This window comes from Leopardus geoffroyi, chromosome D1 (assembly GCF_018350155.1).
Source record: "Leopardus geoffroyi isolate Oge1 chromosome D1, O.geoffroyi_Oge1_pat1.0, whole genome shotgun sequence".
Lineage (NCBI taxonomy): Eukaryota > Metazoa > Chordata > Mammalia > Carnivora > Felidae > Leopardus > Leopardus geoffroyi.
The window spans coordinates 100,952,195-100,976,835 of record NC_059329.1 but is presented as its reverse complement, the minus strand read 5'-3'; the positions used below and the strand labels follow the sequence as shown (position 1 = coordinate 100,976,835).

The 24,641-nt window shown below is 37.4% G+C and overlaps 2 protein-coding genes across 2 annotated transcripts; one reads left to right on the top strand and one right to left on the bottom strand.

Annotated features, from left to right (window-relative positions):
- Window positions 1–9,536: 9,536 nt before the first annotated feature.
- On the top strand, window positions 9,537–10,466 carry LOC123602643 (olfactory receptor 4C46-like). The gene has a single exon (XM_045487104.1). It carries the CDS (start codon window positions 9,537–9,539, stop codon window positions 10,464–10,466), a length of 930 nt encoding a protein of 309 aa, XP_045343060.1.
- An 8,455-nt stretch (window positions 10,467–18,921) lies between these two features.
- Window positions 18,922–19,857, bottom strand: LOC123602642 (olfactory receptor 4P4-like). The gene has a single exon (XM_045487103.1). The coding sequence runs from the start codon at window positions 19,855–19,857 to the stop codon at window positions 18,922–18,924; it is 936 nt and encodes a 311-aa protein (XP_045343059.1).
- Between the last annotated feature and the right edge of the window lie 4,784 nt (window positions 19,858–24,641).

Here is a 24,641-nt window from a genome sequence, read left to right as displayed (position 1 = left end):
AAAACCGTAGAAAATGCAACTTTTGGTTTAGAATGTTTGCCGACATTGGCATAAGCCTCAACATCTAACAGATAGTCCAGTGCTTCTCAACCTACAATGCTTAAATATCAATTGTGAAAATAGAGATCAGTATAAAAAAAGATCCTTCCAAGCAGCTCCCATAAACTCTGTGCCGGGAATCTTCTGGGGAAAAAAAAAAAATGAATTCACAAAATCTCCCTGTGCCTCTTTCTTTCCTTTCCCTTCCCATTTTCTCTCTCCTTCTCACTCTCAAAATATCAACTATACTCACCCTTAGTGTACTCACCCTTCTTCTTGTGATGATAGGAGATGATAAAATGCCTACACGATGAGAGGAAGTGAGGTGGATGAGATAGGCACAGGGAAGTAGGGTTAGGCTACTATTGACCTTCTCACAGTACATCAGATAGAGATCGTCTGCCTCCAGACCGTGGTTGACAGAAGGTGGCCGAAACCATGGAACATGAACCATGGGTAAAGGGGACTGCTGTATTACTGCCCCTGTTTTGCAAATAAGGGAACTTGCATCCAAGGTTACATAAATCCTAAGGGGGAGATCTCCATCTAAACCATTTCTGTATGATTTGGAAGCTTCTGCTTTGTTTCATCTATGCTTAGATGTCTTCTGCTAAGTGAAAATAAAGGCTTAAAACCCTCCTCAGTTGCACTCCAGCATTCTCCTGAATGCCCTCTCAAAATTGCCACCAAGAAGGGGAGCCTGGGTCGCTCAGTCAGTTAAGCATCTGCCTCTTGATTTCAGCTCAAGTCAGTATCTCCCAGTTTGTGAGTTCGAGTCCTGTGTCGGGCTCTGTGCTAAAAGTGAGGAGCCTGCTCGGGATTCTCTCTGTCCCCCAACCCTCTCAAAATAGATAAATAAACTTTAAAAAACACCAATGAAATTACAGAAGAAATTAAAAATTTTAATTATGACATCAAATTTTGTATTAAGTGAAGACTTGTGGAAATCATAATGATTTCATCTTTGTCTATATATTATATGTATTTTTATATATAATATTGTATATAAATGTCAAGGTGATCCTTCTGGCGGTTCCCTTTACTCTCTGTGTCTGTGTTATATTACAGCAGACATGGAGCATCTCCAACTCTCCTGTGAATCTTCCATCCAAAGAGCCTTTCACGAAAACATTGTTGGGAATACCTTGAGTTAAAGCATGAGAGGGTCCTGAGGGGAAATCTCCCACAGGCATTTTACAGAAGCTGATGTGTGTGTGATTATAATTTAAAAAATACAGCCCATGTTAATATAGCGGTCATATAGACGACCTTGAGGCTTACTTCATTTATCTCTAGTAATTCAATACTTCTGAATGTTGTAATACTGATGTAATATGGGCATCTATTTTTCTCTCCCCCTTCTCCTGGGATAATTTCATCAAAGCCTGGAGATATGTATTACATACACATATAGATTTTAAATTGTTCATATCATCTAATGAGGTAAATATGCAAAGAGAGTATAGAAGAGTATTAATATTTTACTCATCAACGTGGAATCATTGCCATTAGCGTGAAGATTTGGAAATTATCCTCAATGGTTAATTACACCCATTGGAAACTTAGAAGTCATGCACATTGTTTTGTGTTACCAGGTATCATCTAATATTAAGGTACCAGTTAGAATTTGGAAAGTGCCACAATGCATCATTAGTTATTTTCCTTATTTTAGTTTGTTTTTGTTTTACTTTGAGTAAATCAGGTTTAATAAATTGAAGCCCTTAGTTCACGCTAGGTCCATCTAAGGTCTAATTTTATTTTATTTTTTCTGCATTGCTCATTTCCATGTCTGCTTGCCACTTCTGTGCCCCTACTGTACTCAATCATACTCAACTCCATGAGCCCCAGGACCTTGCACATTCCTTGTGATTTTCCTCTAATTGTCCACATCTTAAAAATAACCTCTCGCAACACTCCTTAAATAATGGTAGTTGCCTCTGTCTTCTGGCTGCAGACCCTGCTTCATGCATGCACTTAATAATGTAGCCTCTAAATGCACACAACAAGGTTAGAGAAATCCACATGAGGAAAAATATGAATCCACCTTCACAGTGGAAGATGGCAATGTTCCTTTTTCAATTATTGGTGAGGAGAGAAGGCAGGAAGTTCAGAGGGTCTAAAAGATCTGAACAACAGAACTTAAAATATATAGAAATGTATGTAAAATTACACATCTAGCAAGGAGTATATATTTTTGCATGCATAGATAGAATATGCATAAAATTGGTTGTTAGATTATTTTTAAAAGTCTCACCATATTGTAAAGAAGGAAACAATACAAAGTTCTGAGCATGATGAATAGTATAAGTAGGTCTAGATTTAGATACAGGTGGTTCTGAATATAAACACACACACATATATACTATTAGGAAATTACATCTATATTCTGCAAAATAGCTAACTTGTTAAGAAGTAAATAATACTGGAAAATTTAAAAACTACCTAGACTTAAACTATAAGGAACCTACTACCTGTCCAGGTTTATAGGATGCAGAGATAGTGGTGCTTTTGAAGAAAATTATAACCTTAACATTTTCATTAGAAACAAAGAAAATCTGAAAAAGATGCTATCTTTAGAAGACAGGAGCACATAAAAAAGTAATAAGGCAAATGCCATATTATTACACTCATGTGTGGAATTTAAGAAACACAACAGATAAACATACAGGAAGGAGGGAAGAGAAGAGAGGGAAACAAACCACATACCCTTAATGACAGAGAATAAACTAAGAGTTGGTAGAGGGAGGTGGGTGCGAGAGGGGCTAGATGGGTGATGGGTATTAAAAAGGGCTCTTGCTGTGATGAGGACTGGGTGTTGCACGGAAGTGATGAATCACTGAATTCTATTCCTGAAACCAATATTGTACTGTATGTTAACTAAATAAAATATAAATATAAGAAATTTTTAAAAAGTAATAAGAAAAAACATAAGGCAAATCATAGTAGAAATTAAAAAGAAACAAAAAATACAAAAGAAAGAGCAACAAATTTTAATGTGGGATCTTGGAAAAAGCCTTTCAAAATAGTTCAGCTTTTATCAATATGGATCAGTATACATTAAAGAAGATAAATATATAATGTTAATGAAGGATAACATAACTACTGATAAAACTGGAGATGAAAAATATAAAATATTATCAACAACTAAATGCCAATAATTTTGAAGGCATACACAAACAAACAAAGATGTTTCTACAAAAAATTATACCCAAACTAACTTCAGAGGAATTGCCAAAATGGCTAGTCTATAACTAGTAAAGAACAGAATTCATTAAAATTAATCCCATAAAAGAAATACCAGTCACAAATGGATTTACAACATTTTATCAAAATAGATTACTCCACTCTTTTACAGTTTCTCATAGATGAGTAAAAATCAAACTTTCATCCATTCATTGTGAAAGACTAGATTTCAAGGAAATACAATTGTTCACTGGTGCTTTTCCTCCTGAAATTAAGAGTGTAAAAGTCTTAACAAAATATTAAATTACTTTAACTGTCTATAAAAATTAACATTCCATTACCAAGTTTTATCTATTCTATAATAGGTTTATTATTAGAAACTTGATAAATATATCCACAAAAGTGGAAATTAAAAGTGAAAACCCAAATAGTCATTTCAACAGATGCCGAAAAAGTACGTGATAAACTTATATGTTTATCATATAAATGTTTACCAGTATTAAATTCAAAAGTATATTAATGATATAAAGGAATTTTCTTGACGCCAAAAATAATGGTTCTAATGGTTCTTAAAAGCTCTACTGAAAACATTATCCTAAAGGGATTAAGTTAGATACATTCTCCCTACATCAAGAATGAGACAAAAAGATGGGGCGCCTGGGTGGCTCAGCCAGTTAAGCATCGGATTCTTGGTTTCTGCTCAGGTCATGATCTCACAGTTCGTGAGTTCTAGCCCCACACTGGGCTCTGTGTTGGCAGCGCGGGGCCTGCTTGGGATCCTCTCTCTCCCTCTCTGTCCACCTCTCCCCTTTTTGTGCTCTCTGTCTCACAATAAACAAATAAACTGAGAAAAAAATGAATGAGACAAAAATGTTCCTTTCTATCACGATTTCTATTCAACACTATTATGCAGCGCAGTAAGACAGAAATCTGATATGCAGGTAATGGGAAGGAGGAAATAAAGTTGATATTATTTGCAGATGACATGATCATTCACATCAAAATCCAAAAATTTTATAGATATGGTTAGAAATAGCAGAGCTGCATAGTGCCAACCATAAGATTAATATACAATATTCAAATACATGTCTATTTGCCATCAATAAACAATAAGACATGTAATTAAAATAGACATGATTTACACTAGTATTAGATAATGAAATATCAAGCAACTAAGATTTTCTTTAATTTGTTGTGTAGTATTGTGTTGTTTGGCTATGTCACAATTTGCTCATTCATTTACTAGTAAATTTTGAGATTATTTACAATTTTGGGCTATTACAAATAGCCCAAGTTAGAGTCTTTGTATGCACATACATTTTTGTTATTCTTGCATAAATACCAGAGGAATGTCTGGGCCACATGTTAGGTGTCTGTTTAGCTATTTAAATCACTGCCTAGGATTTCCCAAAGTTTAGGAACTACTAAACCTATTTAAAAGCTACCACAACCAGTGGAATGATTCATGAAGAAAGAAGCTGATACGCTTTGGAAAGAAAACATTGTGGAATTTTAACTTACTCAGCATTTCCCACTTCCCAGCTCAGTTGCAGCCATGAGGATGATGGCTCACCTTCTTCCTGTGGCTTTGCTGGTGCCACAACTTGACCTCGAAAACTTGGGATGGTATGTTTTGCACTTTTGGTGGCTCCCTGAAGAATTGGCTCACTGGCTTGATTTTGTTTCATCTACCTTAGAGACTTCTAGAGGCTGGAAAGACCTGCAGGGCAGATTTTATCAAAAGCATTTGGGGGCGCCTGGGTGGCTCAGTTGGTTGAGTGTCCGGCTTCAGCTCAGGTCATGATCTCGCAGTCTGTGAGTTCGAGCCCCGCGTCGGGCTCTGTGCTGACAGCTCAGAGCCTGGAGCCTGCTTCAGATTCTGTGTCCCCCTCTCTCTCTGCCCCACTCCCACTCATGCTCTGTCTCTGTCTCGGAAATAAATAAAAATTGAAAAAAAAAAAAAAAGCATTTGAGCAAATGTACTGGCTACAACTGCCTGAGGCAAAAAGTAAGATAAGGAAAGCAGTAAATCGACTGAAAAATTTAGGAAGAATGAGGTTTGGAAAGTAGATACATGTGAGAATAAGGGCTATGAGAACCACCTATGTATATACCAGGGAATCTAGAAAACCATCCGTAGATGCTCAGGGCTGGATGGGTGCTGAGCAATGTTCAAGAAGACACTAAAATATTCACCACTCATGAAAGCGAGAAGTGAAGGCTAAGGCAGAGTTTTAAACAGCCTGGCAAAGTACAGGCATACTTCAGGTATTGTTGACTCAAGTTCCAGATCACCGCAATAAAGTGAATATCGCAACAAAGTGAGTCAGTGGCTATTTTGGTTTCCCAGGGCACATAAACATAAATTCAAGAATTCTTATGAAGCTCCATGATCAATGCTGTTTGGTATTGACGAAGAGGTAAACATTGAGACCTTGAAACCGATAGAATGCCCAGAAATAGGCCTGATTATGTGACTTTTTACAAAATGTCAAGTAATAAAATGGGGAAAGTATAAGCTTTTCCACAAATTATACTGGATCAATTGTATATCCACATGAGAAAAAAAAAATTAATCTTAACCACAATCTCACGTCATACCATGAACAAAAATTAACTCAAAATGAGACAGAGACCTACATGTCAAAGTTAAATATCCATAGTTAAATCCATAGAAATTCCAGAAGAAACCATTTTGACCTAAGCAGTACACCAATATTTATTAGATACAAAATAATAAACATTAATCATAAGAAAAAAATTAAAAATTAGGATTCATCAAAGTTTTAAAACTGCTGCTATTCAAGTGGCACCATTTTTAAATGAACAATCTATGGACTAGGAGAAAATTTTGTATATATACATAACATATGTATGACAAAGACCTGTACTATATATAAAGAACAATTGTAACAGTGAGAAGGAAACCAGAACCGTTATTTTTGAATTATGCAAAGGACTTGAACAAAATTACACAAAACAAGGGTTACAAATGGTCAACAATATGAAAAAAAATCTCCTCGTTAGCCATCAGGAAAAGAAAATTAAAACCACAGCCATACATCACCACACGTCTCCTAGAATGACTCGAAGGAAAAACTAACAGTACCAAGTGACAAAGATGTGGAGCAACTAGGTCTCTCCACTCGTGTTCTGCTGTCTCGCCACAATTTCAATGTTGCCTAGTATTCTGTACTGACCAGACCATAAATCCCTAAGATAACTCATTGGGAGCCTTGTAGAGTTTTTATTCACATCCGTAGCTTCCTGATACATGTGAAAACCAGCTTTTGGAGTCTTGACTTCAAAGGGGCTGCATGATCTTATGCCCTCATCGATCTAGCTCTCAAGCAATCCTTAGCAGGTTCCAAAAAAGTTTTATTATTGCCATGGAGACAGAAGTTCTCTCTGTGACGTGAGTCAATGGATTAATTACATCACAAGCCCCCACACTGGAATTATGGCATTTTTCCATTCACAGGACATGTAGCTTTCTTAGACACCAAGTTTCACATAGAGAAGGGAACTCTCACATGGTTAGGTTCCAAGTACAAGGAATGCAATTCCCTGTTCACAATTGGATATTTGTCAAACATGTCTCTTTAACATGGCTTTAACACAAGGCCTTTCCATCTGAGGAGATAATTAATTCCTGGGAGACACAGTAGCAGCTACAAGACAAGGTCCTTGAACCTTTATGGAAACCTCTTTAAATATCCATGCAGTGCAAGTTGAAAATGGTTTCTGTTGATCACATTTTCCAGAGCAAGATTCATTATGGTTGGAATGACCCATTTGAATGTGTTTCCTCCATGCTTCTTGCCTCTTGCCTATGGGACCAAAGCCATCTGTAGATCTTTTCTCCAAAGTGTTTCAAAAGAATCCATTCTACATTCAAATCCCAGGTCTTCTGTAACAACTTTTTGAGGCTTTGGGCTAGAAGGGAAGCTTTTGACTTATAAAAACACTTCATTAAAAACTGGTAATTTGATATGGGATTATTTGAAGAATCTCTTTCCAAGCGTGTCATATCTTTCATATTGAAAGTTACTTATCTAGAGAAGGTTACTTTGAAGGTGGGATTATTTCCAAAACTCTCCAAACATCAGGAAGATCTATGTCTGTAAGGTAAGTGTTCAATATTGCTGATGTGTCTTAAAGATTGTTACTTCCCACATGTATTAAACATTGTTTCAGTCCCTTCAAACATAGTAATGGAGTATTTTATCCTCACCCCATTTCTTCAAAAGATGGTTGGTAAATATCATTTACCTAAGTTGACAGATGAAAGCTTTGAACTTCATGGAATTTAAGCCAATTGTAGAACCCAGCTCTCTGTCACCAGACCACTTACAATTGCAGGGAGGTATCTAGTTTAATAATCTAGATTAATCATGAGAGAGGAAAAACTATAAATATACTTCTCACATAGAAAAGACTGAAGTATGAATACAAATGACATATATCATCAGCCATTTAGTCCAAGCATGAGTGGAGAATTCTTCTTGGTAACAACGGCTATGGGTAATGGAGTCTGCATATCTTCTTTAAAAGTAAAATTGCAGTTGATTTTTCCTGAATGCTTGAATAATTAAATTATTGCATAATTATCACTCAACATGTCAACCATTCCATTATCCTAGATGCATAAACAGTTGAAAAATAGATGAGAGCCCTCTGTGTGTGCAACACTGTGGTAATCTGCTCAAATATATTTCCATAATCAATTCTCATAAAAATCTGTAAGATGGATATTACTAATCTTGCTTTATGGGTGAGGAAACAAAGATGTGATGTACTAGATATATACTCCAGATCAAAGAAGATGCAAGTAGAAGAATCAAGATTCTAATCAGGTCTTTTTGATTTTCAAACCAAAACGTTTACTTAACCACATGGCAATCCTTGTCAACATTTTGCAGGTGGTTTGCTTTGGAAGTGGATTATAGTAGGGAGAACTAGGTCTGAGGGAGAAGTCCAGATAAAAAGATTTTTCAGTGAATGTAATACCACATTTGATAATTGGGAATTTAAACATGTCAGTGTGTGTGTGTGTGTGTGTGTGTGTGTGTGTGTGTGTGTGTGTGTCTACTAATGAAACCATTTTATATACCCTTGCCTCCAAAGTAGTAATAAAGCAATTATAATTATTGTGGTCATATAAAGAGGACATTACTAGTTCAATGTTGTTAATTATAAGAAAATAGGGCACAGGTAAGAATTTTAAGGAAAAAATTAACAAATATAATCGGAACTAATCTTGGCTCTGTCCTTAATTAGAATATTGATATTGGCAGGATCTTTAACTTCTCTATGTTTCTATTACATAATGTATAAGACAAGTATTTAAAAAATAGCAGTAATTATCTTACAAGGTTGTAGTGGGGATTATATCAACAGATGTCTACAAAATATTTAGATCCACTAAACATTTAATTTTAGTTAATATTACTGTTATTATTACCATCAACATAAGTCTCTGACTGTTTCCTCATCACAAAATGTATGAGATAATACCAGCCACACAGGATGTTACCAATATTAAGTAGGATCATAGGTACAGGGCACTTGTTACAATGCCACGAACATAGAAATCAGTTGTTGAGGTATATAAAAATTGTTAGCAATTGTAATGTTATTGTATTTAGACAACAAGCATTATGAATTATATTTATAGCAGCTTTGGTATACTCTCTTTACCTACCCACCACCAATGCCCTGTTCCTCCTATGTCCACTGTTATAAATAATCTCTTAACTGGGCTTTCTGTCTCTGGCTTCTGTCTCCTTACTGAACCTCACCCCACTTCATCCAAGGCACAGTAAGATCTTTACTAAAATCATATCCCTTATTCCCCCTTCCTCAAATTCCTCTTCATTTTTCCACTTGTATTTTTGATTTGTGCCAATGGTTCCCCATTTCCTAAGAATAAAGGGAAAGCTCCTTAACTTTGCATTCATAGACTTTACATCATGTTCCATCTCCCTTTTCTTACTTAGCTGCCACTCTGTGTATGATGCACTACTTTCTGTTAGGCTTTGTCATCTCGGGTGATTATGTGCACAAACATGGTCTTCTACCTATTTGTTTACAAAAGTTTCTCATGTCTACATGCAACAGAATCTTCACCCAGGAGATAATGTAAGTAATATTCAAGAACTCAGAACTTATCTCAACAACCTCATAAGAATTCATGACTTGGTAGAATTTGGAATTTATTATTTACTACAAGAAGGAGGTTAATAAATTCAAGGCTGCATTAATCACAAAGGCTTTTTCTTTTCAGGTAATGTAATTAACCATAATATGAAATAATGGAGAATAGGAACAACGTGACAGAGTTTGTTCTACTGGGGCTCACAGAGAATCCAAAGATGCAGAAAGTCATATTTGTTGTGTTTTTGGCCATCTACATCGTCTCTGTGGTAGGAAACGTGCTCATTCTGGTCACTATCTCTGCCAGCCCATTATTGGGGTCCCCCATGTACTTTTTCTTGGCCTATCTCTCCTTCATTGATGCCTGCTATTCCTCGGTCAATAACCCTAAACTGATCACAGATTCACTCTGTGAAAAGAAGACCATCCTATTCAATGCATGTATGACCCAAATCTTTGGGGAACATTTCTTTGGAGGTGCTGATGTCATCCTGCTTACGGTGATGGCCTATGACCGCTATGTGGCCATCTGCAAGCCATTGCACTACACAACCATCATGAATCAGCGGGTATGCGGCCTGCTAATGGGAGTGGTGTGGGTGGGAGGTTTTCTTCATGCAACCATACAGATCCTCTTTATCATCCCATTACCCTTCTGTGGCCCTAACGTCATAGACCACTTTATGTGTGATCTGAACCCTTTGCTGAAACTTGCCTGCACTGATACGCACACTCTAGGGCTCTTCGTCTCTGCCAACAGTGGTTTCATCTGTCTGTTAAACTTCCTCCTCTTGATGGTCTCCTATGTGGTCATTCTGCGCTCCCTCAGGAACCACAGCTTGGAGGCAAGGCGCAAAGCCCTCTCCACCTGTTCCTCCCACATCACGGTGGTCGTTTTATTCTTTGTGCCCTGCATTTTTGCGTACATGAGACCGGTAGCTACTTTATCTATTGATAAAGCAGTGGCAGTGTTCTATACTATGATAACTCCCATGTTAAATCCCTTAGTCTATACCTTGAGAAATGACCAGATGAAAAATGCCATTAGGAAATTGTGTAGTAGGAAAGCTATTTCAGGGGAGAAATAAATATGCCTGGACACCCACGTTGATTCAACTGAGGCAAGGGTCAAAAGGACATTTTGGATGATCTCAGAAAGGAATGCTTACCAAATAAGGAAAAAAATAAACTACAATGAATTATAGATTCTGCAGTGAGTGGAGCAGAAATGTGTGCAAGAGAAAGCAAACATAAACATGGACTATGCTGCAAACTATATCGTATATATTGTCATATATATCATATATATTATCATTAATTATATGAATTATAGTCATTATCTTTAAATTACAACATATTCTTATTAATAATTCTGCTCCTTTTTATACATCAGGGTTGACAGTAATGTGTTGTCTATAAAATTATGGCAAAAAACTACTATAGAGCTGTAAAAGCAAAGGGCCACTTAACCCCTGAGGCGTAACAAAAATTAGCCAAGTTTCCAATTTCCTTGTAGACTTCAGAGCCATTTTGAATTGTTTGTGTCACCCGTTGTTGAATTCCAACCCATCGTAAAGAATGATGATTCAAATAAATGAACATTTTATTATTTGACAGGAATTTCTATTTATTAAATAAAGTCACACTCCCTAGGGTACTTCACTACTTGCTAAAAATGGTTTCTGCACTAAGGTTTAGTGTCTGGTGCACAATAGATATGGAATGAATGAATAATGGTATAAAAGAAGATGAATGAAGTCAATAAAATGTTGAACCATAAATAGTACTGGAGACAAGGGACTTTTTCCTACTTTTATCTGATAAAGACTTTTATCTGATAAATCCTAGCTAGATCTCTTACAGAAACCACAATTTCTTTTAACTCCTGCTTGGCCTGTGTAATGAGAAAGAATTTGAAACTCTGATTCTCAGTGAAGGAGAAAATAGCTTACCTTGATATTCTCCCTGCTCTCAGCAAGATTTCATCATCTTACGATTGTGGGCTGTTTATGTTTTTCTTCTCTGATAATTAGTTTACTTCTTGGTAACATCTCATTATGAAAAGGTGTTTTTAAAAATATGTGGCTCCATTTACACACAAAACAACTTGAGGATAAATATATTCCATTTGTTCCTTCCATCCCTCACTCATGAGTCAACAGTAATTTCTTGAGCCCAAAGGTACATCAGACACATTGATAGTTGCTGGAACTTCAGTGGTGAATAGAGAGGAACCCAGATATTGCCTTCACAGGGCTTAGGATCCACTGACAGACACCCAGAGGGGCGCAGAAAATGACAACACCATGTTATAAATGGTAAGAGAGTGGCAGCACAGGGTGCTATGAAAGCATGTTTGGGGGACACATGACAAAGACTTGGGGGTTCAAGAGACTTCCTAGATGAAAACACAACTAAAATGGGATACAAAGCATGAAAGGAAATCATCAGTGTGAAGAGGCATGTGTTGGGATGAGAGTATTCTAGAAGAGGGTCCATAACAAAGGCCACTGGGTGAAAAAGAATAAGCAGAAAACCTTATCATTTCATATGGTTGTGGCTATTAATTCATCTATTTATTCAATAATGAATTACGGAGCCCCTCCTGTGTGTCAGGTTATAAGCTGGACACTGCGCTTGTAAAAGTCTAATTAGTAAGATGTGAAACTGGCAAATTAGCGACAGAGAAGACCAAGAAGAATCTTGTGTGTTAAAGTTGAACGCCTGCACACGGGGAAGACATTGCGATGTTCTTCCACATCTTTTCATGGCCTGATAGCTCATTTCTTTTTGCACTGAATAATACTCCATTGTCTGATGTCACACAGTTTATCTCTTGTAACCTACTGAAGGACATCTTGGCTGCCTCCAATTATTTTGACAGCTATGAATAAAGCTTTATGAATAAAGATCTGTGTGCAAGTTTTTTATGTGGACATAAGTTTTCAACTCCTTTGGGTAAATACCAAGGAGTGAGATTGCTGGACTGTGCAGTAAGAATATGATGGTTTGGGAAGAAACTGACAAACTGTCTTCCCAAATGGCTGCACCAATTTGCCTTCGCACCAGCCATGAATGAGAGTTCCCATTGCTCCACATCCCCATCAGCTGCATTGGTGGCAGTGTCCCACATTTGGGCCAATCTAATAGGTGTATGGTGGGAAAACATACGTGAGTCACCCACTTATCCAAAATGTGCAGATGAATTAATAAAAGAAAGCTCAGGAAGTTGAAACTAATTGGACGAAGCCTCACAGTTAAAATATGACAGGGTCAGAATCTATGCCATGTTTGACTTGACATAAACCCCAGCCCCATCCGTCATTGTGAATTCTCAGATCAAATTAGTGTGTTTTGGTCAACTTATGTTGAAGTCTACTTACAACACTGCTCTTATACAAAGAAAGAGTTTAACCCAGGGGCAATGGGATATTACCCACATTTTCTGAGGAGGGAGCAGTGGGATCATATTTGTCTGTTAGAATGCTGTTTCCCTCATTCTGCAACTCTACAGACTCACATTTTACAGGTAGACCCTTCACAGTTCAGATTCAAATATGAATGTCAGATTGCTGGGTGGGATGGAGTGACTGACAGCAGACACACATTCCTACATGAAAAGGTGGAAAAGATGGAAACAGAGAATCATCTCCAAAGAGACTGGAGAGCTACTAAGGGAAGAAGGACTAGAAGGAATGAGATGAATAATGGGGGGGGGGGGCGGTAAACACAGAGCTGAGGTGAACAGCGACAACCACATTTACCCTGAGAATTTTCGTTTCTGGGTACAGGATGGAACTGAGGATCCAAGTGTGTGGGTTTTTTTTTTTATTTTTTAACTTTATTTATTTTTGAGAGAGAGAGAAAGAGAGAGACAGAGCACTAACATTGGAGGAGAAAAGAGAAAGGAGACAGTGAGTCCCAAGCAGGTGAGTTGAGTGGAACCTGGGGTTCCATCTCACCTATAGCAAGATCATGACCTGAGCTGAAGTCAAGAGTCAGATGCTTAACTGACTGAACCACCCAAGCACCCCAAGGTTACGTTTTTATACACATTTACAGCTACTGCTGAGACATATAGGAATCAGCAGAGCTTTGGTCAGAGACTAGAGAACCTCAAAGATACACCAGTTTTTCCCTCGATTCGTATGTGAAATATTGAAACCATATAACACAACCCCGAGAGAAATGGACTTCCTTAAAAAAACGACGTAGTGTGTAATTTTGTTACCTTCTTCATTTACCATAATGTTTTAGAGGTTTATCACGTTGTATTATGGTAATTCCTCTTCATTACCGAATAGTATTCACTGCATGGCTCCGCCATATTTTGTAGACTTATTCACCAGTTGGTGGACATTTGAATTGTGTACAGTCAATGGCTACGATGAATGATGCCACTGTGAACATTCATGTACAAGTCTTAGTATGGAGATATATTATCGTTTCTCTTGGACTGATACTTAGGAGTTGAATTGCTGGGTTTTATGTTAAGTGTATATTAGCATTTTAAAAGTGGCGGCGCTATGTTACATTTTTCATGAGCAATGTCTAAGAGCTCCCTGTTTCTCCACAACCTCACCAACACTTGGCATTGTCTGTCTTTTTAAATTTAGCATAGACTTGTTCAAAATATTCTCTTATGGCTCATAATTTCTGTAGGTCTACACAAAGAGTATCCCACTCAGTTTTGATACAATTCTTATTTCCATTCTTTTGTTTGTTTCTTTGTTTGACTTATTGCTTGCCTAGGACCTTCAGTATAATATTGAATAATGTCAATTTCAATTGTTGATACTAAGGGGCATTTGGGTGGCTCAGTAGTTAAGTGTCTGGCTTTGGCGCAGGTCTGGATCTCAGGGTTTGTGAGTTTGAGCCCCACATTAGGCTTTGCACTGATGGTGCAGAGCCTGCTTGGGATTCTTTCTCTCTCTCTCTCTCTCTCTCTCTCTCTCTCTCAATTCCCCTCCCCCCACTCTCTCTCTCTGAAAATAAATAAACTTTAAAAAAATGTGTTAAGTTTAAACTGGTGATACTGAGTGTCACTTCTTCCTGATTTCAAAGGAATAACTTTTAGTATTTCGCAGTTCAATATGTTGTTTGTTCTAAAAGATTTTAGGTGAGGCACCTTGGTGGCTCAGTTGGTTAAGCATCCAACTTTGGCTCAGGTAATGACCTCAGGGTTTGTAGGTTCAAGTCCCACACGGAGCTGTGAGTTGACAGTTCAGAGCCTGCTTTGGATCCTGTCTCCCTCTCTCTGCCACTCCCCAGCTTGCTCGCTCTTTCTCTCTCTCCCAAAATAAATAAACATTAAAACAACTGTAGATAATTATTTTAAATATTTATAGGGAACACTTTGGGGATTAAGATACAATTAGGTTTATTTTCAAGTTTTTATTTCAATCCCAGTTAACATGCAGTGTAGTATTAGTTACAGGTGTAGAGTTTAGTGATCCAACACTTACATACAACACCCAGTACTTTGGCTAAGATCAAGTGTAGTTACAGTAAAGTGGAAACAAATCATCTATGGATGCCATAATGTATGGTTTTGTGCTAGAAATTTACCTCTAAGCATTGGTATACTTTTTTTGATAAATCCTATTTTTATACTTTTATTTTTAGTTATTCTCTAATTTCTCTTATGATTTATTTTCACTTTTTATTGTAAACAGTTTTTAAATTACCATTTGTTTGAGATTGAAAGTTGCCTTTATTTTTTGTTTCCTACTTTAAGTGAATTATCATCAGATAAGTTGCTCTGGTGGTGCAGAGAATTTGACACTTGTGGAGAATAAATCTGTGGCATCAAATTAGGTGAGTTCTTTTGTTTAACTTATATTCAGTCACAAGCTAATGAGTGTAGCATTTTTATATATATCCAGAGTTGGCTGCTTATTGGTTTGGATCAAATCCTCTATATCTTTCCGTATGCACACACATTCAGATTTGTAAATGCTTCAATGTTGCAAATTCTATCAATGTTTAAGAATTTTAAGAATTGAGAATGGCTCTTATCTGAAAGTCTGTTTGGTTTTATATATATACGTGTATATTTGTATAATATGATATATATCATATATATAATTTCTTCAAATGCCAACAGCATTTTGACTGTTCTAACATTTTCATGCCTTTATTTTCAATCTTTTCATGGCCTAGGGGTTAGGTGCATCTTTTGTAAAAAGTACATATCAGCAGATGATAGAGAGTCACCAAAACATGTTTCAAAATGTTCAAAGCAGCTCAACTCATACTATCCGTAAATTACAAATGGCCTCAATGTCTAGCAACAAGAGAATGGATCAGCTGTCACATGTCCATGCAGTGAGCAACTATAAAGGAATGAAAACGACCAGAATGTAGATAAAGCATGAAGACTGAATCGCACAAACTTGATAATGAGAAAAGAGACCCTTAGGAGCACAGTATGCACTGCTCTTTCTCTACAGAATAAAAAATTGGTAATTTTAATCGACTTTATAGGTGAAGATAGTGATTACTTTCAGAAGGTGAGGATTTCACAGAAGTACAAAGAAGACTTGTGGTGTGGTCTACTGGTAACATGTGACTCAATCTGATTGCTCATTACATGATACTGCTCATTTGAATGATCTACCTACTCTAAACATGAAAATTATTTTTCTTCTAGTAATGAAATTGGTTTTGCTTTGTTTTGTTGGGAGAGGGAGAGGGAGAGAATCTTAAGCAGTCTCCAGACCCAGCACAGAGCCCAATGCAGGGCTCAATCTCAGGACCATGAGATCATGGCTGAGCTCATGGCCTGTGCTGAAATCAAGGGTCTGATCCTTAAGTGACCTAGCCACCCAGGTGTCCTTGAAATTGGTCATTTTAAGCACATACCCTTTCAACCTTTCGACTGACAAATGTTTTTGTGATGTTTTTTTAAGAGATAACATCAAATCTTGGGGCGCCTGGGTGGCGCAGTCGGTTAAGCGTCCGACTTCAGCCAGGTCACGATCTCGCGGTCCGTGAGTTCGAGCCCCGCGTCAGGCTCTGGGCTGATGGCTTGGAGCCTGGAGCCTGTTTCCAATTCTGTGTCTCCCTCTCTCTCTGCCCCTCCCCCGTTCATGCTCTGTCTCTCTCTGTCCCCAAAATAAATAAAAAACGTTGAAAAAAAAATTTAAAAAAAAAAAAAAAGAAAAAAAAAGAGATAACATCAAATCTTGCAATATTTTCTTTCTTCCCTTAGTAGTCACTGTGATAGCAATTCACCCAATTTCTCTTTGCTATAAAAGCTCTAATTTTATCTCCCTCATCACTTTTGCCTGCTCTTTATGTTTCTTTGCACAGTTCTCCCAAAACGATTGTACCTCCCGCATCGCACTTGCCTAACCTAAAACTCTTTCAGTACGGTAACTATCTTCCTTTTCCCGAAAATTCCACCATCCAGTCCCTTCTCTGTTATAATTGCTGTGTTTCTTAGGCAATCTTAAGTTTAAAACTGTTGCACATGAGGAAAACACTTTACACTAAAGTTGAAAAGCTTTATCTGGTCCCAGTAGAAAATCTTTTTCAGAAGACTCTTCTTCATTTAGTGACAAGATGACTTCGTTTAGCTATTGTGCCACAAGGTATTTTTAATTAATAAAATGCCGCTATTCTCCCCCTTACTGGGAGAATCTCTCCCTGCAAAGCGTTACATTTGTTATAAGTAAATGAACTTACATCGACACGTCATTATCCGCCCCCCCCAAATTCAGTTTACATTAGAGTTCGTCCTTGATGTTTTACATTCTGTGGCTTTTGACACGTATAATGACAATATCCAAATGAGGTAACATACAGAACAGTTTCACTACCCTAAAGATCCTTTGTGGCCCACCTATTTACCCCTCTCCCTTCCCTAATCCTTGGCATCCACTGACTGATCTCTTTGCCGTTTCCATAGTTTTGCCTTTCCCAGAATGTCATGTATAGGTGGTCCCCACTTACAATGGTTGGACTTATACTTTTCTAACTTTCCCATGGTGCGAAAGTGATACACATGCAGTAGAAACTGTACTTTGAACTTTGAATTTGAATCTTTTCCTGGGCCAGTGACGTGAATTATGATATCTTCTCATGATGCTGGGCAGGGGCAGAGAACTGCATCTCCCAGTCAACCAATCGATCGCGATGGTCAACCATAAACGCACCTGTAACCGTTCTGTGCCCGTACAATCATTCTGGTTTCCGCTTTCAGTACAGTATTCAACAAGTTACATGAGACATTCAATACTTTATTATAAATAAGCCTTGTATTTGATGACTTTGCCCCCACTGTAGGCTAATGTAAGTGTTCTGACCACAGTTAAGGTAGGCTAGGCTAAGCTATGAAGTTTGGTAGGTTGGGTGTATTATATGCATTTTTTACTTAAAATTTTTTCAACAGATGATGGGTTTATTGGGACATTACCCCGTTGTAAGTCAAGGAAGACCTGTAGTTGAAATCATATAAAAGATAGCCACGTTACATTGGCTTCTTTCACTTTGAAATATGCATTTATGTTTCCTGTGTATATCTTCTTATCTTAATAGCTCAGTTTTTAGTGCTGAATTATATTCCATTCTCCCTATTTCCAATAGTTGATTTATTCACCTACTGAAGGATATCGTTGTTGCTCCCAACGTCTGGTGATTATGAATAAACCTGCAATGAGTACCTGTGTGCACCCAAAATGCATTTTGTTTCTTCATTTACTTTGTGGTTAGATCACATCTTATTTATCTTTTGCTATTCTCTCTCTCTCTGTCATTTCAGTAGGAAAAGTCTTAAGTTGTGGATCCAGTGACCAACCATGTACTTACCAATTGTAGGCAAATAGCAGTGAGTCAACACTTAAAGTTTAATAGATATAGTTTCTGAAGTTAATGGGAAATGTTCTTAAACTCTGCCCAGTAGGTGGAATACCAGTACGTGTGTTTCAGCATTCTGAATTCTAGACTTTCATTCTGTCGTCACTACTCATTATTATTGATTTCAATGGGACATGAGGAGAGCTGACCCCCAGGAACCACTTAAAAGCAGATTCTACTCTAAATATTTATTTGTTTGCACAACTGATTTCTACATGAACTAGAGGCTGTATATAAGCATGTTGTACATGAAATTTAAGTTAATTCATTTAATTTTAGATTATAACCTTTTTTTTTGGATTTCAACTTCTGAGCTACCCAAGAATGTCTGTCATTGTGTGGTCTGGCTTCTACGTCTGAAATTTTAATAAAATTATCATTAAAATATTTTCCATTATAATTCACTAATCAATATACCACTGGTTTATTTGCTTTGACCCAATTGTTTTTTTCATGTAGGTTACCCTACATATACACCATAAAACTAACTTAGTTGCCAATTAATTTTGGCATGCAAGAATTAATAGTTGCTTAGTGATTACTTTAAACTTTAGTCCCATTGCTTTCATTCATTCCATTCACAAGAGTGATGGTTTACAAAATCTATGAGATAGTCCTCACCTTTTTCATTCACACCTCCCCCTTTTGTGTCTCAAAGTTGCGTAGCCAATAAGCTTCTTCACATTAATTGTGTGTTTCCTTTGAAAATAATGTGTGACACCAAACTTTCCTCATCATGTTTTTCATCTCTGAGTTTCTCAGAGTGTAGATTAAGGGATTGAACATAGGAGCAATGATCGTGTAAAATAGAGCAAATATTTTGTCCTCAGGAAAAGTAGTAGGTGGCCTAAGGTAGATAAAGATTACTGGTCCAAAAAATAAGACGACCACAGTGATATGAGACCAACAGGTGGAGAGGGCTTTGCGTCTTCCCTCAGCTGAGAGATTTCTTAAAGTGAATAAGATAATACCATAAGAAACAAATAAGACAATAAAGGTAACTAAGGCGACCAGACCTGAAAAGGCAATCACAAGGATACCAGTGACGTAGGTGTCGGTGCAGGCAACTTTTAGCAAAGGAAAAATATCACAAAAGTAGTGATCAATTTCATTAGGACCACAGAAGGGCAAACCAATCGCGGTAGAAAAGAGAGGGAAGGCATGGACGGCCCCACCAGCCCAGGCAGCTACGACTAGCAGATTGCATCTTGTCCTGTTCATGACAATCACGTAGTGGAGAGGTTTGCAGATGGCAGCATAGCGATCAAAGGCCATGGCGGTAAGAACGAAGATCTCGGTGCCTCCAAAGAAGTGCATTGTAAACACCTGTAACATGCAGTTACTATAGGAAATGGTTTTTCTTTCCACCAGCAGATCAGCAATTAACTTGGGTGTAACAGTAGAGGTATAGCAGATGTCTATTAAGGATAAGTGGCTGAGGAAATAGTACATGGGTTGGTGAAAAAGAGGACTGCATCGAATGGAGACGAGGATCAGCAGGTTTCCTGCCAACAAGGCGACGTAACAGACTAAGAAGAGGACAAAGCAAAATACTTGTATGTTCTGGTCGTAGGAAAGTCCCAGAAGAATGAATTCGGAGATGTTTCTCTGGCTTTTCATATATTTGAGTTTGGTGTATGCTTTCACAAGGACTTCTGTTTCTGAAAGAACGAGAACATAATTGGAGGTGAGAATTAACTGTATGAACACAATAATACAAAATTTATTAAAATACATGCTGACATAAATGGAGTTGATAACAATTGGTTTCTTGAATGAGGCTAACGTTTTAATGCTGTCTTTTATAAATGTGTCATGAAATAATTTTGTAATGACAATAATGAGAATAATTATATACTTTACTCAATATTACTAGCAGTTGTCTAAAATATTAAAATGGTTTTGGAAAATAAAGCATTAATACCATTAATTATATATTTAGATAAAGAACTCTGCTAATTATATTATTTGGTCTCATTGACCTAAAACAGAAAAAAAAGTATCCTATATTTCTCAATTCTCGTAACTTACGGATAAAATCAACTTTCCTTCTTTAAAAATTATCTGAGTACATTTCCTTAATTTCCTGGAAATGAATCCCAAAGAGATTCACATTTGTTTAAACATCCAGTTTTAACTCCTGGAGTTTAATTTGTGTAAAGCATACTATACATTGTTTTTTGGCCAAACATTGTCAATGGGTCATGTTAAACAAATGGAATTGCTCTTACGTTAAAAAACAAAGAGTGTTTGAAAACTATACAGCAAAAGGAAGATGTAAATTAATGACTGGAATTGTGAAAAATACTCAGGAAATCTATTCATTTATCATTTTTATATTTTATGAGTTAAATACAATTTCAAAAATATATACTGTCATATCATCCGCATGGCTCAGTGGGTTGAGCACCCAACCCTTGATTTCAACTAAGGTCATGATCCCAGGGTCATGGGATCAAGCCCCACAGCGGGCTCTACGCTGAGTGTGGAGCATGCTTAAGATTCTGTCTCTCTTGGGGCACCTGGGTGGCTCAGTCAGTTATGTGTCTGGCTTCGGTTCAGGTCATAATCTCACATTTCGTGAGTTTGAACCCTGCATCGGGCTGTGCTGACAGCTCGGAGCCTGGAGCCTGCTTCAGATTCTACATGTCCCTCTGTCTCTGCTCCTCCCATATATATATATATATATATATATATATATATATATATATAGTGATATGTATATAGACATGTATAAGTATATATATAGAGAGAGATTGAAGTTTGAGATAGCAAATATTAAAGAAAAGATAAGCATGTTCAATTGCCCCAGTATATTTGAATTATGAATATTCCATGGCTTACATGAAAAATTTCATGTTTTAATTATAATCTGAAGATCAAATGTCAATAAAAGGAGGTAATACAGAAAGCAACTTGCAGACAAACTTTGTGGTGAATTAGCCCTCAGTGGTATTTGTTACAATAATATATGAATGAAAAATTCAGGAATTTGCATCTTTGCATCTAACGTATATCTTAAACATTCTTTAGTTAGTGCAAAATGAGTGTAGAATAGAGAGAAAGCTTTTCCAAGAGCTATTTTACCCACTGTTGAGGAAATATGTGCTTCTAGTGGGTTTACAAAAGCTAGCACACCTTCCACCTTAGTCTGGATCTAGAGTGACAGTTCTTTCTGGCCCCCAGATGCCTATTTAAAATTAAAAAAAAAAAAAAACACAGAAAATACTTTTGTTGTAGTATTACTTAGAAACCATCATCTCTGGGGGTGCCTGGGTGGTTCAGTCGGTTAAGGTTCTGACTTCGGCTGGGGTCATGATCTCACAGTTAGTGAGTTCGAGCCCCACATCAGGCTCTGTGCTGACAGCTCAGAGCCTGGAGCCTGCTTCAGATTTTGTGTCTCCCTCTTTCTCTGCCCCTCCTCTGCTCATGCTCTGTCACTCTCTCAAAAATAAATAAACATTAAAAAAGAAACTATCATCTCTAGGGACTCACAAATTTAATGTCTATGTTATTCATAGTCTTTGAGAAGATTTCAGATGGCCAACGGTTGACAGTTACGGCATTTTTAAAATGGCCTGTACTGTAAGACATCCATTCTATTTTAAATTACTAGTCAAAATTCTGCATTCCTAAAAGTATAAATTTTCGGTTTGTTCTTACTTTGCTTTCAGAATCACTAACAAGGATTCTCCATCCCCATTGATATAACAAAGTAAAATAATTATTGTTACAGTGTCCGGAAGTTAGCAGTCACTAAGGAGTACTGAAAAGTTTTAGGAGTGTGAGGGGCATTGGCCCACCTTCTTCCTGTTGCCTCTGATACTGGGTAGAAAGAATGTTAATTTTCAGATACACTTCTTGATATAAAACAAATTGATTTACAGGCAACCATTATTTCAGGAGACTGTGAGCAATATACATGTGGAAATCACTTGACTGATTCAAAACTCTGATTCTAGATAGAAGAAACATATCGAGAGAATCTAAGTAATTTCTCAGGTTTGAAAAGTAATACACTATGAATGTTAAAAAGCAGAAATCCTGTTTCTTCCTCAATCTGGGGCTATGTTCCAAGGCAGAGTGCTGAGAGATGCCATGAAGGGCAGCAGTGAAAAGACTGTTTTGATTCCTCATCGGAGTAGAAAAAAATATGCAAGATGATGGGTTCACAGATACCCTATGTGTCTTTCGAATATTTCTGTAAGTAAAGAGATAGGGAATATTTAAGATAGATATGTATTCTAGAATTCTCTGATTCTAAAACATTTGAAATTCTTTGCCTTCAGCCTTACAAAAATGCAAATTCCTCGTCAAGATTCCTCCTTGTTTTCTGGGGCACCTGAGTGGCTCAGTCAGTTAAGTGTCTGACTTCAGCTCAGGTCGTGATCTCATGGTTTGTGAGTTTGAGCCCCACATCAGGCTCTGTGCTGACAGCTGGGAACCTGGAGCTTGCTTCAGATTCTCTCTTTCTCTCTCTCTCTCCCTCTCTCTCTCTCTCCCTCCTCTACTTGTGCAGGCTCTCTAAATAAATAAATAAACTAAAAAAAAATGCCTGCTTGTTTTCTAGATCATTATTGGAATTTAATCTATAATAGCTCGCAACCCTGCCCATGCTGTATGATCAATGCTGTTAGCAGGGGTGAAAGCGAAGAGGGGAAAAAATCAGTTGAGGAGAATTACTATCATCAAACAATATAGCGATACTAAGGAACCCTCTTATGGGGAAACTGAAATCACAATGGATAAATAAAGGACTTCGGGCAATCACTGAATAAGTGGCCGAAACAGTAGCAACATAGAAAGAGTTGGAATCTCAAACTGGCCAGGGCAATCCTTGAGTGAATTCTTTAATCTCTTTAAGCATCATCGCACTCATTTTACAACTGACATATCATTACAAAATTCAGAATTTTGATGAGGAATACACGAGGTGATATGAAATAGCCCAAGACACGTGTGGTTCAAAACATTTTTCTCTCACTGTCTTTCTTCTCCGAGCGATTAGGTTAGAACCACAGATTGTCATGCACACATTCGACCAGCAGAAAAACTAAGGAAATAAAGAAGAAGATACGTAACATGGATTTGACAAGTATGATCAGGTAAACGCCGATTTCAACAATCTGTTACTGAAAATCTGTTAACATCATAATCTATTGGTTATCTTAGCATGTTTGTCTACAAAGTGTACTCAAACGATTACTTTATTTTTTGGTATTATTGAATCCAAATTATGTGTACTTTTTGGATCATGCTGTCCATAAAGGAATAGAAGGTCTTATACGTAACTACAAGTTACTATCATACGTTCAAATCTTCTCTTAGTGTAACAGAATGTAGATAAACTCACCGTAGTTGACTCAGATAAAACTATTTTAGGAAGGCAGATGTTTTGAAATAAAAGAAAACAATTTGTTATTGTACATATTCAAGTATAAGCTGGTCTGTTTCTTAATAGTAATATGAAGGATGCCGTTAAACAAGAGTTGGGGACACGATGAAATTCACTGCCCACTTGAAAATGCTTTATCTAGCTCTACTCCTATTCCCCAGAAAGGGAATTTTGCTTGTAGGTAATGCGCAATTGAAACTAAAGGATGCCAAAACATTGTTATCGTAATCTAATTATCCTATGCTGCAAAAGAAGCTATAGCCCTCAAATGAAATTATATAGAATAAATACAAAGTACATATAATCGGGGCACCTGGGTGGCTCAGTCAGTTAAGTGTCTGACTCTTGATTTCAGCTCAGGTCATGATCTCAGTGTCGTGAGTTCGAGCCCCGCGTTGGGCTCTGTGCTGTCAGCCTGAGATTCTCCCTCTCTCTCTGCCTCTCCGATGCCCCCACTCCCTCTCTCTCAAAAAACAAAAGAAACAAACAAAATACTTAAAAGCACATTCTCTCTCTCTCTCTCTCTCTCTCTGTCTGTCTCACACACACATACGCACAATTAGCCTAGCACATGTGTTGTGGGACCGTTCCCAAACCAAGGTGACAAGGGTAATTCACTAACCATGAGATCGAGTGGCTGTCGGGTTAGCTTGGGCATGCATCAGGAAGCATTCCGTCCTCGGACACTCACTCTGCCAGTTCGTCTCTAGCACCGAAATCTGGAATACGTTGCAGAGAGTTTACAAACCCATGATTCGAACACATTCAGGTTAATTCTCTGCAAATATCTGGAAAATTTCAACATGTCTCAAACCTTCTACAGTTTACCAGGGAAGCGGACTTCAAACATTCACTAAGACGAAGTGATGAAGAAGTGGATCTTCAGCCCCCAGAAAAGCAGGAATATTGAAGGCTGATTTAACTTCTTAGTAAGAGCTCGGAGGAAAAAATAAGCAACATGTATTTTTATATTCCTGCAAAAGCTAACACAAGTATTTACGTCCCAGGA